This window comes from Monopterus albus, unplaced genomic scaffold (assembly GCF_001952655.1).
Source record: "Monopterus albus unplaced genomic scaffold, M_albus_1.0 scaffold158.1, whole genome shotgun sequence".
NCBI classification, from domain to species: domain Eukaryota; kingdom Metazoa; phylum Chordata; class Actinopteri; order Synbranchiformes; family Synbranchidae; genus Monopterus; species Monopterus albus.
In genome coordinates this window covers 661,624-677,762 of record NW_018128038.1, presented here as the reverse complement: position 1 = coordinate 677,762, position 16,139 = coordinate 661,624, and the positions used below count along the sequence as shown (strand labels likewise).

The 16,139-nt window shown below is 39.7% G+C and overlaps 1 protein-coding gene across 1 annotated transcript in view; it reads right to left on the bottom strand.

Moving 5' to 3' along the window:
- Positions 1-16,139, bottom strand: part of npr2 (natriuretic peptide receptor 2) — a 58,196-nt gene that overhangs the window by 20,810 nt on the left and 21,247 nt on the right. The window contains exons 7-10 of the mRNA XM_020615123.1: positions 14,376-14,460; positions 9,599-9,719; positions 8,397-8,471; positions 2,626-2,703 (exon numbers count right to left, since the gene is read on the bottom strand). Coding sequence (XP_020470779.1) covers positions 2,626-2,703; positions 8,397-8,471; positions 9,599-9,719; positions 14,376-14,460 — 359 coding nt within the window. The remainder of the gene's footprint in view (positions 1-2,625; positions 2,704-8,396; positions 8,472-9,598; positions 9,720-14,375; positions 14,461-16,139) is intronic.

Here is a 16,139-nt window from a genome sequence, read left to right as displayed (position 1 = left end):
TCCAGCTGAAACATGTTCATGCGCATAAATTGCCCTTGGAGGTTATGAATGGACCAGTGTGCTGAGGACGATGAAAAAGAAAACATTGAGGTGTTGAGATGATGTACAAGCAGAAACATGGATGGAGCAGTCAGAAGGTGTAAAACTGCTCTACATGGAAAATAATCACACTGATTTTACAATATGAAATGTCTTCCAAAACATGAATCACTTTAAACATAAAAAGCATGAAAACATGGACACTGGATGGATGAAATTAAGTGATTTAAGAGAAAACTTAGAAAACAGTTTCTGGCAGATTCCTATTATGAGAAAGTGTGAAGAAGCCCACTTATTTTCTTTTATAGAAATAAGCTACATGGACACCCTCCTTCATTCCAGCCCATATGAGTGCTGACAGAAGCACCACAGAAAAAAAAAAACACAAAAACCTTCTACCGCCAGCATGAAACTTCAAAAATGGTGATCATAATTTCAACAGTGTTCTTTTCCTCTTTGAGCACAGTGAGTGACAGCAGCTCTCACACCAAAACCAAGGCGTTAGTCGCTCCTGTTTCACAGCTCGAGAGATGTTAGCCTACCCTTTGGCCTATATAATTTCCCCAGTGGTGAGGAGGGGGGCCACAAGGGGAGAGGAGTGAGAGAGTGCTGGAAGGCAAATGGTTAAGTTTCCACTGTCTGAGCCATCTCTTCCCCCATCTGGTCGGCTTTTTCATGAGCTGAGGTTTAGCAGCCGATCAGGCCCCCTGGGCATCTGAGAGGCTGCCAGTCTACAGAGCAGCCTCTCTCCTGTGTGTGCCTGCTGACTGACCGAGAGGCTACAGAGGCATCCAAGAAGCCCAAACTGCTCTCCTCCAACAGGCTGCAGCTCACATGAAAAAAGAACCAAAAATACAGAGCTGAGACAGACAGAATCTGAGTAAAACATGTGGAAAAAAGAAAGTGAGAAAAAAAGCCAAAAATCTTCCCCATGAGCATTAATCTTGTTCATGGGAACCCATGTAATTTTCGAGTTATGGGTTTCCTTGTGCCACACTGTGTTTCCATCATCAAACCACATAAATTGTGTGCATTTTTTCCACCCCCAGCTTCCTTATCACTCTTTTGTAAATATTTCCCAGTAACCTTCAACATTAACTCAGCTGCTGTCACTGATGAGTTCTTAAAGAATGGCAACTCTTTGCTGTGGAATTGGTGACAGCCTTAATTTAAACATGCTAATAAGGAGCCAGGTTGCACTTCTTGCAAACAAACCCCTAAAGATAAAGCGTTTCCTGTCTTGACTCAGAATATGGTGAAATAGTTCCACTTTTCAAGATGCTGTTCTGTAAAGCAGGTATAATGGTTGAACCTTGTATGAAGGTTGTACTCCTGCAGTGGCAACACGTACAATAAGGCCAGTTAATGTTTTGTTTTATTTTAGTGAGTGAATAAATGATTTTATGAATACAATTCCATGAGATTTTTTTAATACACTTCACCCCAAGGTCTCAGCGTCTGGCTTTCTTCAAAGAGACGCCATTGAACTTATGGCCAAATGCAAGAATTTGGGATTTATTTTCTGCCCAAGAAAGACTAAAAGTGTGAGTAGCTTCTAGAGTCTGTATCCCTACACACCAAAATACAAAACTGTTAACCCAAACAAGAGTTAGTTATTTTTTGAGCAACTAAAGGACATATCATGAGGTTATTAATTGCAAGGGATCATTCTATACAAAGCGGGAACAAGCTCAACAAATTTTTCTTACAATATTCCCAATAAGTGTTGACATTTCTATGCACAAGCATATTTTGGCATCACTGTAGCCTTAATCAAAGGCTACAATAACCAAAACCATTGGGATTCCTCATCTAGCGCCAAAGAATATACAAATTTTATGGCAGTGAAGCCCTTCGTTGCAGAGATTTGTAGATGTGGACCAAAGTGTTGGACAGACAGACAGACTGTATTCCTTAAACCTGTTAACTGTTTTTCTGGCCACCTGGGAGCAGTAGAAAGAAGTTGTGAATGTAAAACTGACATATCAACTTGTTAGCAAACAGTTTCTTATTTATCATAATCATTACTGATACTTCCAGTAGTAATGGAGCAACATTAGCATTCATTTGGAGTTGTTTGTGTCCGCATGATGACATGTAACAGCACATCTGCACAGAAAAAAATTTCAGTTGTTCATCTCCCCTCCATCTGATAAACAGACGCTCTACTATGTTAATCACTATTTATACATGGGCTGTGAAAAGGCTGGCACTTTATTCATGCTAAATGCTGGTAAGCATGGCCTGACACTAAAACAAACAAAAAAACTGAAAGACTACAATAAATAAGCACTAAATCATCTGCAATTGGTCCAAAACGCAGAGGATTGCAAATTATTTAGTGCTTTTTCATTAAGTCCTTAAAATACTAAACAAGAAATGAAAGATTACAAGAATCTGAGACAGATTGTTTCTCTTATTTCCCCCATTTAAAAAAAATCTGATTAGTGGGTCTGAGTTTTAAAGGGTTATATGATGTAAAGAGGGCAATGTCCTCTTGCACAATTGTAAAATTGATCTGATTGAATTAATACAAAATAATCAACTCAATCCTGAAAAAGAATATAAATATTAGTAGGAACTTACATGTTTGAGTTCTAGTAAAACTTGTCGGGTCAGCTCTATCCTCTTCTTGTTGACGTGCTTAATGGCCACCAGGTTCCCCTGTGTGCAACAAGAGAGAAGACAGGACACTGAATCCAGCACTGGGGGAGAGTTCTGTTTATTTACTATATTAGACTTTTATTGTATGAAGAGATCAAAGACCATAATGAGAATGCACTTTGGTAGATGCACAATAAATATGGCTGAAAAAATGACCACAGCAACATACCGATACTATAGAAAGTACAAACCAGGAAAACAAACAGTATTCAGAGGAGAGAACAGCATCTCCCAGTACAGCCTACAGGTACAGTAAGTAATCTGTGTGTGTGTGTTCCTTTGTGTTACTTACATCATGAGCACCAAAACCTGTTAACACACTCACACCATGGGGACTTGGCCACACTGAATTTTAGGGTGGCAACATGGTTAGTATGAGGTTAGATATTAGGTTAAGTATTAGGTGTTAGGGTTAGACAAATAGTGGTTATGGTTAAGGTTAGAATAAGTCTACAGGAAATGTATGTAAGTCAATGTAAAGTCCCCACAATGAATGAAAACAGTGTGTGTGTGTCAAGGCCATTCACTATCCCTCAGGCTGTAGCATATCGATATATGCTATATTGGGCAGCAATATGGGCCCTGTCTTCCTAGTTCTTCCTAGGGTTTTGAATTTTGAGAGATCATTAAGCTCTTTTAAAATTAAATAGCCGTCCCTGGTCGGCTAGTGGTTAAGGTGCAAACCTCTCGCTGCTGCGGCCCGGATTCGAGTCAGGGTTGCGTCAGGAAGGGCATCCGGCGTAAAACGTGCCAAATGTCAACATGCAAGTTGTCAGTGTGACGATTTGCTGTGGTGACCCCTAAATGGGAAAAGTCAAAAGTGACTTTCCTATTAAGCTCTTTTAAACCAAAAGAAGCTTCATATGAACCTGCTGCAGCAAGCCCTCAGTATGAAAATAGTTTAATAAAAAAAGAGAAGGCTCCAACAAAGTATCCATGGTACAGAATCCAAGGAGACAAAGAGCAGCAGACTGAGCAGCTAGACAAGGCCACAGAGAGGCAGACTGTAGATGCTGCTGTTCTGGAGCTGGAGCTGAAGCTGCAGCTCAGAACAATAAGAGCAGATCAGTAATGGAGAGGCTCTCAGAATAAAAAATGATACAATGGTCCTGAAAATGGAGGGTGAGCTTTACAAACAGAACAATGCTCTGGAAAAGATGAAGAAAAATCAACTTCAGATTGAAGTGGAAGCTCCGGAGGAGACCAAAAAACACAGGACTCCTATGTGGAACAAATCAGGCACCTGAAAAAGCCAGTGTCTTTTTCTGTGTTGAGATGAAATGGAGTTGTAGCTATCCAAATGAAAGCAGAGGAGCAGCTGTAGGTTCATCTGAAACAGTGGCAGGAAGAGATGGCCTATCTCCACAAGCCACTAACACACTCCAACAACTCTTAAGAGCAGAGAGACACCAAGCCAACGTGAAAGAACTAGTTGTGACGTTAGTGGTGACACTGCTGTTCTCTGCCCTTGGTTTTTTGGTTGTGGAAGAAGAAAGGAGGCATAAGAGATGAAAAGCAAGAAGAAACGCCACTAAATGGGTGAAATCATGGATACTACAGGCTGAAGGGGCTTTCCCTAGCCATTCTCTTCCCGTGCACTGATTTGTTAAACTCAACAGCCAATCAGAGTGGTCTCTCTCTCTCTCACTGACGAGGTCCAACACCGATTCAACATGTCAAGTCGGCCAAAATGCTGCAGATAGGATCCAACTAGTGCCAATGATGTGGGACAGACCATGAAGATGAGCCCCGACAGACACTCAGCTGTGGGCTTGGTGTGTGACAGGCCTTAGGGAGAAGCAGCAGGAGTGGTTTGAGAGGGAGCAACAAGTGGCCTCGAGAATGGAAGCTCTCAAGAGATGAATGCAGGAAATACTGGAGAAAATGTCCAAAAAGAAGGAGACTTGGCTGGCCAGGTGCTTCAAACTTCCTGGCTCCAAATGAACACAGTATCTACGTATTTGCGTTTCTCTGTTTTTGTATTGTTTTGTTTTGTTTTGCTTTTATGACCTAAAAACATTTTCAATAACAGTCCACAAGCTTGTCCAACAAATAGTCCATCAACTACCGAAAGAGAAATGAAAGGATAAATCAGTCATTTTCCATATTAACCCTTTAATCCTAACCTTAAACCTTGACTGTAACCCTTACTAAAACTGCATTCTATTAATATAGAAAAATGAGAGGCCTAATCCTTTGAGGAAATATTGGAGAAAAACTCTGTGGGCTCCAACTTTGGTACTGTACATGGGATCATATGTGATTTGCTTTTGTTCTGCTTTGTTGTTGCTATTTTGTTCATGTCCTAAATACAATTTTTTAAAGACACTTCTTTGTTGTTGTTTCATTTCTGTCAAGAATTCTAAGTTGCATGTCAGTTAATGTGTAAGCTGTCGCTGGTTGGCTAGTGGTTAAGGCACAGTGCTCTCGCTGCTGCGGCCCGAGTTCGAATCAGGGTTGCGTCAAGAAGGGTATCCAGCGTAAAACATGTGCCAAATGTCAACATGCGACTCGTCCTTGTGATGATTCGCTGTGGCGACCACTGAACGGGAAAAGCCGAAAGTGACTTTACTTATGTCAGTTAATGTGTAAAACAGCTGTAATGAGATCATGTTGATGATCCCACCCTGCCTCCTACAAAGTATCAACAGGTATAAGACAAAAATAGAGGTGCAAGACTAAATAAAATATTTGTCAGGGTGTTTTTTTATGCAGTTCCCCCTCTTCTGTTGCCTTTGATTTTTTCCACACTGACAGATTGCCTTAGGAATGGAACATCTTTGCAGCACCTCTAAATCATTACTCACACTGAGCACCATAAACCACACCTCCCTACTAGTAAAACTCATTATCCACCCCTGACTGCAACAAAATTGGCTACTTTCTGTCCAAGGTAGGACTTTAAATCTATAATTATTTATCAATCTTAGGTTTCGTGATGCATTGGCGAGTGTAATGGGAATTTTGTGTTAGTATCCTTTTTACAGTTTTGACTGTTATTTTATGCAGTTATTTGTGTGCTTGTGAAACTAGACAGTTGACTGTATCAGCATGTGTCAGCATGTTTGTAGTGATAAGCATCCCTTTGTGTGAATGCTGAACTAGATAACTTGTATTCTGTTTTAACCAGTATCGTGTTTCCTTTATCTGTTTGAGCATCTGTTTTCTGTTGTTGTATGCTGGGTATAAGAAGGGCAGTCACATTCTGTTCATGGAGCTTCCCTGCAACAGACTGGTTTAGACACTCTGTTTAGAGATCGCTCCTTCCTGCAGGAATAAATATGTAATCATTCTCAGAGTTGATGTTAGGTATTTATTTTACACTCACTGAGCTTTAATAGATCATTTTTCCACAACAATGGTCCAGAGGTAGCGGTCTCGCCTCCCATGTTTGATGACCATTGCTCCAAACCCAGCTACCAGCGCACAAGCCTAGTGCTAGGCACAAGCCCAGCTAAGATGGGGGGGGTTGCATCAGGAAGGGCATCTGGTGTAAAAACCTGTGCTAAAACATACATATTAATGGAGCTCAGTAAAATTAATTTACTTTCACTGGAATTCTTGGCACTGATAGTCTCATGTAACATGACATGATTTAATATGTAATGTACTGTAAGTGAAGGGAGAAAATGAAGCTAAAAACTAATGCTACTAGGACAAATTTTAATTCCATTAACAATCTAATCTAATCTAATTTTCTGCAGCTTCAGTGTTTCAAGGCACACTGGATTTACCGCTTCCCCATGACTGATGGGAACCACCTACAGGTGCTGGAGCAGATGGCTGACAGCGTCCTGTCACCTAACATTCCCAGATAGTTTGTCAAACTGCTGCTGGAGGAGCATGTGGTAGTCCTGATTATGTCAACTGTTTTTGTGACTTTTTGAAAGTCAAGATTATTTTTTTGCATTAGTGGGTAAATTGTTTGGTCTCTAAAATGTCAGAGACTCCTAATTTCCTTAAGCCTTCACATGTCTTGTTTCACTGGCCAAAAACCCTGAAATCCAAAGAAATTCAGTTATCATAGATTGAGAAAAGCAGAAAATTCTCACAACTGAGAAGCTGGAACCAGAGATTATTTGGCTGTTTTGCTTGAATAATGAAATGAGTTGTCTACAGTATTACTGGTGAAGTAATTTAAACTATATCTGCTAGCAAGTGTAGTAAAAGTGGAAGCTTTACACACACAATTCTTCTCAGAGCCTAACAGCCTTTTTTGTCTTAACAACTGTTCCTCCATCTCCAGGGGGTGGGAGCTGTAGGAGCTGGGAGAGTTATCATCCTGCTGGAAGAATCTGTGGTGACAAATCATCTCTCAGTACCAAACCATAATACTCACGTACCAGAAAACACTGTCTGACCTCAGTGTTTACAGAGGTGAGCGTCCTTTTTACCTTTTTACCTGCAAAATTAGGTGAGCGTCCTTTTTACCTTTTTACCTTTTTACCTGCAACATTGTCAGGTGAATCTTAAGAAGGGCTATGATTAGGTTTCCTGTTGTATCTGTTAAAACCCCATTATTTCCCCCATTGCCATTCAAAGCCAGTAACCTGAGAGCAGAGAGAAAGCTGGAGTTCATGCCAACCACCATACATGTACAAAAGATGAGGGTGCAGGATGAGCTGAGCTTTGGTGAAGCTTGACAAGATACACACACACTCAGACACAAACACACATAAACACGCACACCCTTCAGCTCCAGGTTCTTGTAATTTCTATTCACACATACACCTTTCTTATTTTAAACATCTCTGGCTGTGCCTGCACAGTTCTTTCCCAGAACACACACATGATTGACAGTTGGAGCTCCAGCGGCTCAGCATTAGGCTTGTATTGATCTAAACAAAGTTATTTTGCGTGAAAGTTTTACCTGCCTTTGGTTTTACGTAAAATGAATGCATTATTTCATTAATTGTGTTTATGCTACTTTTTTAGATCAGCATACTACACATCTAGGGCATATTTTAGTCTGACACAGGAGAAGAACCGTCTGTCACTTTGATATATGAGGATCAGTAAACATCAGAAGCAAAGTCAATCCCTCAGAGCCACAGATGTGACACTCAGGTGAAAAATGCTAAGAAGCAAGAAACATATGTTCATGCAGGAGCTTTAACTTTTATTCAATTTGAAGTACACAGTTAGGAGCTGATAATGTCCATATGCTTGGTGTCTGCAGAATGAACACACTTCAGTTCCGAGGGTACTTTCCAGTTGTCGAGGCATTTGCACCTCTCTCTTTGGTGTCTTATTTAATCAGCTTATTTTCAATTTCAGAGTGCATCAGTACTTCCAGTGGTCCATGAGACACCCGGGCTGTATCATGACATCTGCATTTATATAAGCTGCATCATGCAGCTACAAACAAATACAGTTATCTCATCCTTCAGCAGCCTCTTTTTGTCACAGTTCCTCACACCTCCTCCATTGTAAACAGATAAATTAACAGCAGCAACAAGTTGACGGCCACGTCCAGACTGCGAGGCGGGAGTGTAGAAACAGAGAAAAAAAAAAAAATGAAGAAGAAAACTGACGCATTCTGCAGCTCACATTAAAACCAACTACCTACAAGCGCCCACACTCTCTCTTTCTCCCTCCTCTCCAGCTCTCTGGTTTTCTCTGTGAGTGTGCACATGTGTGGGTGGGAAAGGAGTGTGCAGGAGTTGAAAATGTCAGAACTCACTAAGCCTTACCTTAAAATAGCCTGTTTTTGCAAATAGCTGATATTTTCCATGGGCAGTTATCAGGGAGCCGTAGCTGGAGCCTCTCTGAGAAGGTGGAAAGGAGTAGTGAGAAGAAAACGTGTCAGCGTATATAGATTAGAGCAAAGAGGATTAAATCTTGGTCATTTAAGACTTTCTACAAAGGCTTCCTCTGCTGACAGTCTCACTCAAAATACCTTTCTTTGTGCAACATGAAACTGTCTATCACTTATGTTTGAGAAAGACTTTTCAGCTCGTGTCCTTGGCCGAATGTCTGCGGTGCACACAACGTGAATAAAAATCAAGTGGGTGTGTTGCATACAGCCATCTAGCGCAGTCAACTACACATTTGTATAAAATGCAACACATGGCATACTGGAAAATACATTGGTCTGGAAAATTACTGTGTTTTACACACGCACGTATTATTCCAGGAATTGGACTGGAAAGCAGTAATGAAAAAGGTGTGTGCATGTGCTTTTCATGAATGCTTGCACGTGTGGCACGAAGCACAACCCGAAGGAGATGCATAAGCCCCCAGACACCAGAACTTGATACTCAAGGAACGTGATTAGGTATTATACATGTAGGAGCCGGGGCCAGATGAGGGCTTATTTTAACAATCATTTAACATGCATCTCCCTACCACAAAACCCCGCCACCTTCAGTAAGTCACTAGGAAAGCTTTCAGGAATGTGTAAACTACCAGAGTGTGGACTGTCTCAGGCTGCAGCTTTGTGTTCTCAAAGAAAAACCACAAACTGCATTTTAATACACAGCACAGAGTGTGTATACAAGGTGAAGCTCCACATTGCAAACATATCATATAAGCATTGTCAGTTCATGTTGGGTCCAGTTTTAAAGCAGCAACAACATGAGACTGATAATCAGTCCTATATGAATGAAAGTTGTGGACCCTGGCAAACACGGAAGCAGAACCTGCCAGAAGATCTATTTAATAATTACACACTGGAGACTGTGCCAGTAACGCTGACAGAATAAAAGGCTGTATAAAGTCAGAATTATTGTGAACTACTCAGGGCTGCCAGCTTTAATATTAGGTGGGTATAACACTTAGCTTTTAACTCTGCTCCATTTATTTTCTGTCCTCACCTGCACATTCTTCTTGGTCTTTCACATTGCAAGTACATAAATTTGTATGCAGAGGAGCATTGTCTGAGAAGATCATCTACCTGTGAGAGGGTGAGTCGACTGCCGGCTCGTTTGTGGTATTTATTGGGGCTCTCAAACTGAAGGTCCTCCCATCGAATCCTCCACAGCATTCCAGCCAGCTCTTTCTCCAGCTTCAGCTTCCTTAAAACAGCAAGAAAACAGGTGGTGAAAAAAAAAACAAGGACAGCAGCACAAGGACAAAGAACAATCTTGCATAAAGAGCAGTGGGTTGAGATTGGAGAGGTCATGAGCAAAACTGTGAATGTGGAACTAAAAATCTCATGGTTTTATTTTGAGGAATAAGTGTATGATATTTCAAACAATACAGAAACGATATGGATTTAATTTGACAAGTCACCTTAAATAAAGATCTAATTTCTCTCTAGTTTGTCACTTTATGGTTGATCCCATGGTGGTATTTCCTCAGATTGTGCTCTCAGATGTTAGTGCCAAAGGCTTGAAGTTGTGTCTGCGTGTTGGTGCATGCAGGCTTGTGTGTTTTATTAGAATGTAACTTTAGTGGTCCATATGTTTGGCTGACTGAAGTGTAGTGGAAAACCACCTTCAAGGTGAATTATTTCTAGCCAGGCCAAAGAACTTTTAAACAACTTTTGAGATATACACATGAAATATATACAACATATATAAAGACACAAACTGAAATGAAGTTCAATCAACTGATCATGAACTCAAAAGTCAGGGTTTTTTTTACCCTTATGAAAGAACATTTTGTGAAATGGTGAGCTGACCGAAAGTCATTTTGAGCATTCAATAAACTTTAAGGTTTTCTTATTTACAGAAAGCCTCTATTGTGCACTTTACTATTGTGCACACATGACGGAGACTTGTTCTGATGACTCATGGCTCTTTTCTTCAAAAGAAAAATGGAAAAAAAAAATAACAATGATAACCATGGTGAAGATAATGCACCACCAAAAGTCAGGGCACACTCTTTAACAAACTTGCTGTGAGCAGACTCAGATGTTCTAACCTTGTTTTAGTACTAATCACCTAGTACAAAAATAACTTCCAAATCAAAAACCTGTAAGAATTATGGTTCCTTAAAATGCAGAACATTAATATAAATGCATGTTTAAATGGTCAGAATAAAACCATTCTGGCTGATGTTTCTGGCATCTCCATTTGGCCCAGTCAGCGTCATTTTAAATCATCATTAGCTCCATTTTTCCCTGATCACTTCTCGTGTCACAATGGTGTATTATGGTTGAATGACAGAGTAGATAGAACATGCTCTACAACAACCTCCGAATGTCCTCACAGCCTATCCAGACTAATTAATCTCATAATTGTCATGTCAGGGATATTTGTGACATGTTTTGAGTGTTATTTTGAGCATCAGTCTGACTGGCAGACATCCGGGACCACCAAGGGGGAGCGGCATTCCAGCGAATCAGCACATCTGAACAAATCTCAGATGAGCTGTTGTTTCTTGATGCTTAATGATTTACAGCAAAAAAACTTTTTTTAAAATAATACTATTAGTTTTTTAAAACACTTAGAAATGAAAAAATGAGCAAAGCCTACAGATTCCTGCCCAATCTAAAAGGTGCAAAACACTTCCAGATGGCTGCAAGAAATGACTGCAGTGTTTGCATATCGCCGTGTTTTCGCCTTTCCACGAGCCATCTCACTTGACCCTGACAGTTGTTGGACCTAGAAACCTAAGGGGGACTCTGATGCTGGTTTGTGTCTACAAATACTTCAGGTCATGCCCATGTGCAACAATTTTGAGGGCAGGAAACACCACTAAACCACCGGTGCCCTGCAGCTCCATCCACCATCACCACCAAAAAAGGTATTTTTCTATTTAAAGAGCTGCATTTAGAGACCTCTGGCAGCCAGAGGGGCAAAGTGTTGGGCTCCACACTGGGCCTATTGTTTCTTAAGTCCCACATGTGAATACTTCTGCTGGACCAAGCCCTCCATTAAAACAGAGCTGCTCTGCTCAACATCCCCCCACACTGCTGCTGCACAGCAGACTCCAAAATCAACTGAGAGCAGCCGAGTGTCCACCTGGTTAAACCTGCGCCATGAAATATATAAATCAGAAAGCAGAAGAGCAAAAATGTTGTTTAAACACTCAAGCAAGTAAAAAAAAAATAAACCGAGAGGAAATTATCCTTTTCTTGCATGAATCAGTATGTTTCAACAATACTCCACCACATTCTCTCTTATTTCACACTCATTTCTAAAAGAAAATCACTTAGACAAGAATTGTTCATGAAATCTTTTGTTTTTCAGAAAAAGTGGCATTACTAATACATTGTTTGTTGTAGTGCAGACGTATTACTACAAACCAACAAAGAGACAGACAATTCAGTACACAAGTTACTTTTTATTAAATTTGACTGATGTATATTTTACAAAGGTAACAACTGTAAATTGTATCATGTCAAAGAGTAATCTGTTACCAAAACTAACTAATCAGCCACTCGCTTCCCCTAGAAAATGCACCAATAATTTCACAGAACAGTGCTCATTTTATTACAGATTCATTTTGGGTTTCTCAACCTTCTCTGCCCTGTGAACTAAATCAAACTCACACATTTCCGATTCCCCCAGCAATCAGAGATTTAATTAGTATAAATTTTTTGTTATATGTATTTTAAAAAACAAACAATAATAACACTATATAAAAGGAGCAGCAAATATATACTGATATCATATAGGTTCTATTTAATTTTTCTCATCAAAAATATATCAAATGAATATTAATGAGTCAGTCAACCATATATGCATATCATATGACTGAAGCTCTGGGTAATCATCTGGCTAATCTGAGAATAAGTGCTGCCAGTGACAAAACGCAGTGTTAACGTTTTAGTGGTAGTTTTGTAGGTCAAGTACTGAACATAGAGAAATCTTAGCAGCTGGTCGACCTTTAGGACAGCTTTAAATAGCTCCGCTGTCCGCCTCGCTGTCCATCAGTGAAGTTCCACCAGTGCCTGCGTAAACAGGATGTGATTTGTTAGCATTTGGTATCAAACAGCATCAAAAAACATCTAACTTGTAGAAATGGTTTATTTAATGCGTTTTACAGTTTCATGGCCTTGGTCACATGACTCAAAATCTCGTAAAAGACAATATACTTGGATCTCAGATTAAAAAAAAAAAAAAACTCAACACACACACACACACACAAGCACATTTCACATTTCATAAAAGCATATTTATGCCCACAAAAGAGCATGTTTCACGAAACTCACCGGCCAAGAGTCCAGGACATCTACAGTAGCTAACTAGTTAGGAAACTGTGAGGTACTTGCTGAACAGTGAGCTGAAAAATCAGAAAGGAAGATGTTAATGTTTTTAGAATGAAGTGCACTCCCTGTGTCTAATTATCTGGATATGAAACATGATCAACTCAGATTGAGGTTTAGTGGATTTACCTCAGGTGGAAAGTTGCTCCTCCATCTGTCTTCCACCATTCCTCTGATCAAAATCCATTCTGATTGGCTGGTGATTAACACTTGTTTGTGTTAATTAGTCAGTCTTAGTCAGTATTAGAAAAGTGATCAGTTGATTTCTTAGAGCGGTATAGTGACATGCTGTATAAATCAACTCCTCTTTAATTGAAGATAATTGTGTTGATTAGTCATGAATATTGTCAACTACTTTGAAGAAGTGATGGAAAAGGGAAAAATAGAAACATTAATTTTCTTTTATTACATGCAGATTCCACCCATGACATTACTTAGACATTAGTAATCCTTCCAATAGTTTAATTTCTTAGGGCATGCATGATTAACTTCTTATATAATCTAATACTCAGAATGAGTTCCATAAACACAGACTGAACCACTTGGGACACTTAACAATTTCATTTTAATCTGTTTTTACAGCTGAATGCGGAGCCAAAGTAATAACCATTGGAAATGTGGCAGGCGATTATTTTATCTTAAACATAAACAACTGCATGAGGCGGCAATTTGCAATTAAACACTAGCATTTATTTCAATACTTAATTACATATCATCAAATCCAGTGTATTTTCAACTTCATTCCCAGTCTGTGGGATTTCTACTGCCACCTCAGCACTGCCTGATTTGGTTCCTGTTGGTCAGTTCTTGTTCTGTTCATTTCTTCAAAAAAGCAGGGGTCCAGTTTTGGAAATGATACTTTTTCACTTACTGTTTTTTGTGCCTTCAGTGAATGTCTACACCATTAAAAAAATAACTAAGCAAATAAGTAAATGAATGAATGGCAGGTTGTGCTTGTTTCTAGAAATGACTGTCTAGAAATTCATCTGGACACAAAAGACCCACGTATTCACGCCACTGCACTTGGTTTGCATTGTAAGCACATTTAAAAAATATCTTCCTACAGCAGAGGTAGACAATTTCTATTGTAGAATTAGGACACAAAAGTGTATTCCTTTGAGAGAAGCACAAAAATCACCTAGGCTTATGTTTTCCTCCTCATATCAGCAGCAAGTTATTAAAATTTGTGCCATTTAGCGGACACACTAAAGATCATTAAGTGATAATAGCAGTGAGGGTTGTTCGGGGCCAGTATATGAGCTCACTTGGTAGCTTAAGCACAATTCACAGCTGCTTTAGCACCATCACCTGCTGAGCTGTTGCTGTGGCAACAGTTGTGTAAATACCACACTGGCACCTATAGCGGCACGACTCATAAATCATGTTTCACATATGTCTCTCTCTCTCTCTTCTTTTTCTGTCTTTGCGAGCAATAAAAAAGTCATCTCAGCATTTCTGCAGTTTGAGCTGAAAGCAACACAGACAGGAAGTGTCAGCGCGATGAGATCACACTCACCTGTAAATGAGGAAGCTGCTGATTCCAAAAATGATGAGCGCTAAGCTGGATCCCACAGCTACAATACCCAGAACGGGCAGATGACCTGGAAAGAGGAAAAAAAAGGATTCCACAATGAGTAGACTCTCATATGTTCAACAGATGTCCACATTCATATCTTTGAAAAGAAGGAAAGAAAAAGGCAGCATGCTGTGCAAAACACAGCTGTGACTTCCCGAAGTGCAGCTGTACTGCTTTAGTAATCTGTCAGCTGGAAACACCAGTAACAATTTCACACAATTACACAGCTCTGGCAGTCCTGATATATATTTAAAACACTGATGGATTCTAATTATACCACTTGCTGTAAATCACTGGATAAAATGGTAGGGATCATTAGGAAAATATCATTTTAGCAGTAATTAACAGAAGACAACGTTTTTATCTTACTAGCAGTTATAGTCTATATTATTCATCAAATTCTGTGGAAGATGCTAAAATCTATACATTTTTATAAATGCATACTGTAGAATGAATCAACAGACAATATACCCAGATTTCCCTGAGGTTTCAGAATAGCAGATTTTATTCTAAAAAATTATATAAATATGGATTTGTCCAAGGCTCATCAACTATAGTCATGCTGATGAGAAATACTGGTGTTTGTCTTTGTGTGTGCTTATCTGCAAATACAGCAAAACAGCAACCATTAAAGGAATCATTTAATATTTTTGTAAATACACATCTTTGTTTTCATTCCAAGAACCACACGGGAAGATTGATATCAAATGCAGTATTTACACAGCTGGAGTCCAGACACATTCAGCCAGGCCTAGCACAAAGTCTGGGGGCATGGGGAAACAGCTAGCCTGACTATGTCCAGAGTGAAACAAAAGTCTACAGCCAGCAGCTCTTTTCTGTACCAAGGAACAGTGGTGCTTTGGAGCAAATGCAAACTCATTAACATGCCCACAGAAACAATGCTAACATTGTCGAAGATAACATGCTTAGCCAGTGTGTTACCAAGTCCATCAGTGTTGCCTATTAGCATGCTAGCATTTGCTAAGTCACACTAAAAACAAAGTAACAGAGGAGTTAAACTGGGCCGGAGCCCTCCTGACTACATGGCATGCTGCTGGAGCCCAGCTCCATCTCCTTCAGCATCGGCTTCAATTTGAGATATCGGTGTGTGTTATCTCACCAAACCTGTCAGTTTCACTGTGATGACAAAACTATCTGATACCGATTGTTTTTTGTTTTGTTGAATTCTTTTTTTTTATTTTAGTACAGTAAAACTCAAGGTACTCTGTACTGAGGTCTAGTTTGATATTGAAGCTTAGAGGTACTAATTTATTTAGTTCTCTCATTCTCTTCAAGAAAACATACAGTATTCTGGTTGTCTTCATTTCTTTACTCTGTAGATTAGACTCTGTTTTTATTGTGCTCTATGTGTCTGATCATGATGAGAATCTCAGTCATCAATATGTTTCTGCAAAGTCTCGAGCATTCATTGTCCTTGGTGCTGAAAGCACTGAAGAAGGCGACATCCAGGCTCTCAACTCTGCCAATTATCTGCGAATGGCTTCAGATTTTAGGACGGAGGCAGATTTATTGCTCCTCTCCTCATTATCCTTTCTTTATGCCAGAATACATTTATAATTGCAGTGGTTTTCCCTTTCAGTTTATCATTTGTGACATCTCCCTCTGAAACCATCACTCTGTTCATACACCAAAGACTATTTCCAGGGCTCATTTTTCACATTGCCTGTTATTCAAGCAAATATT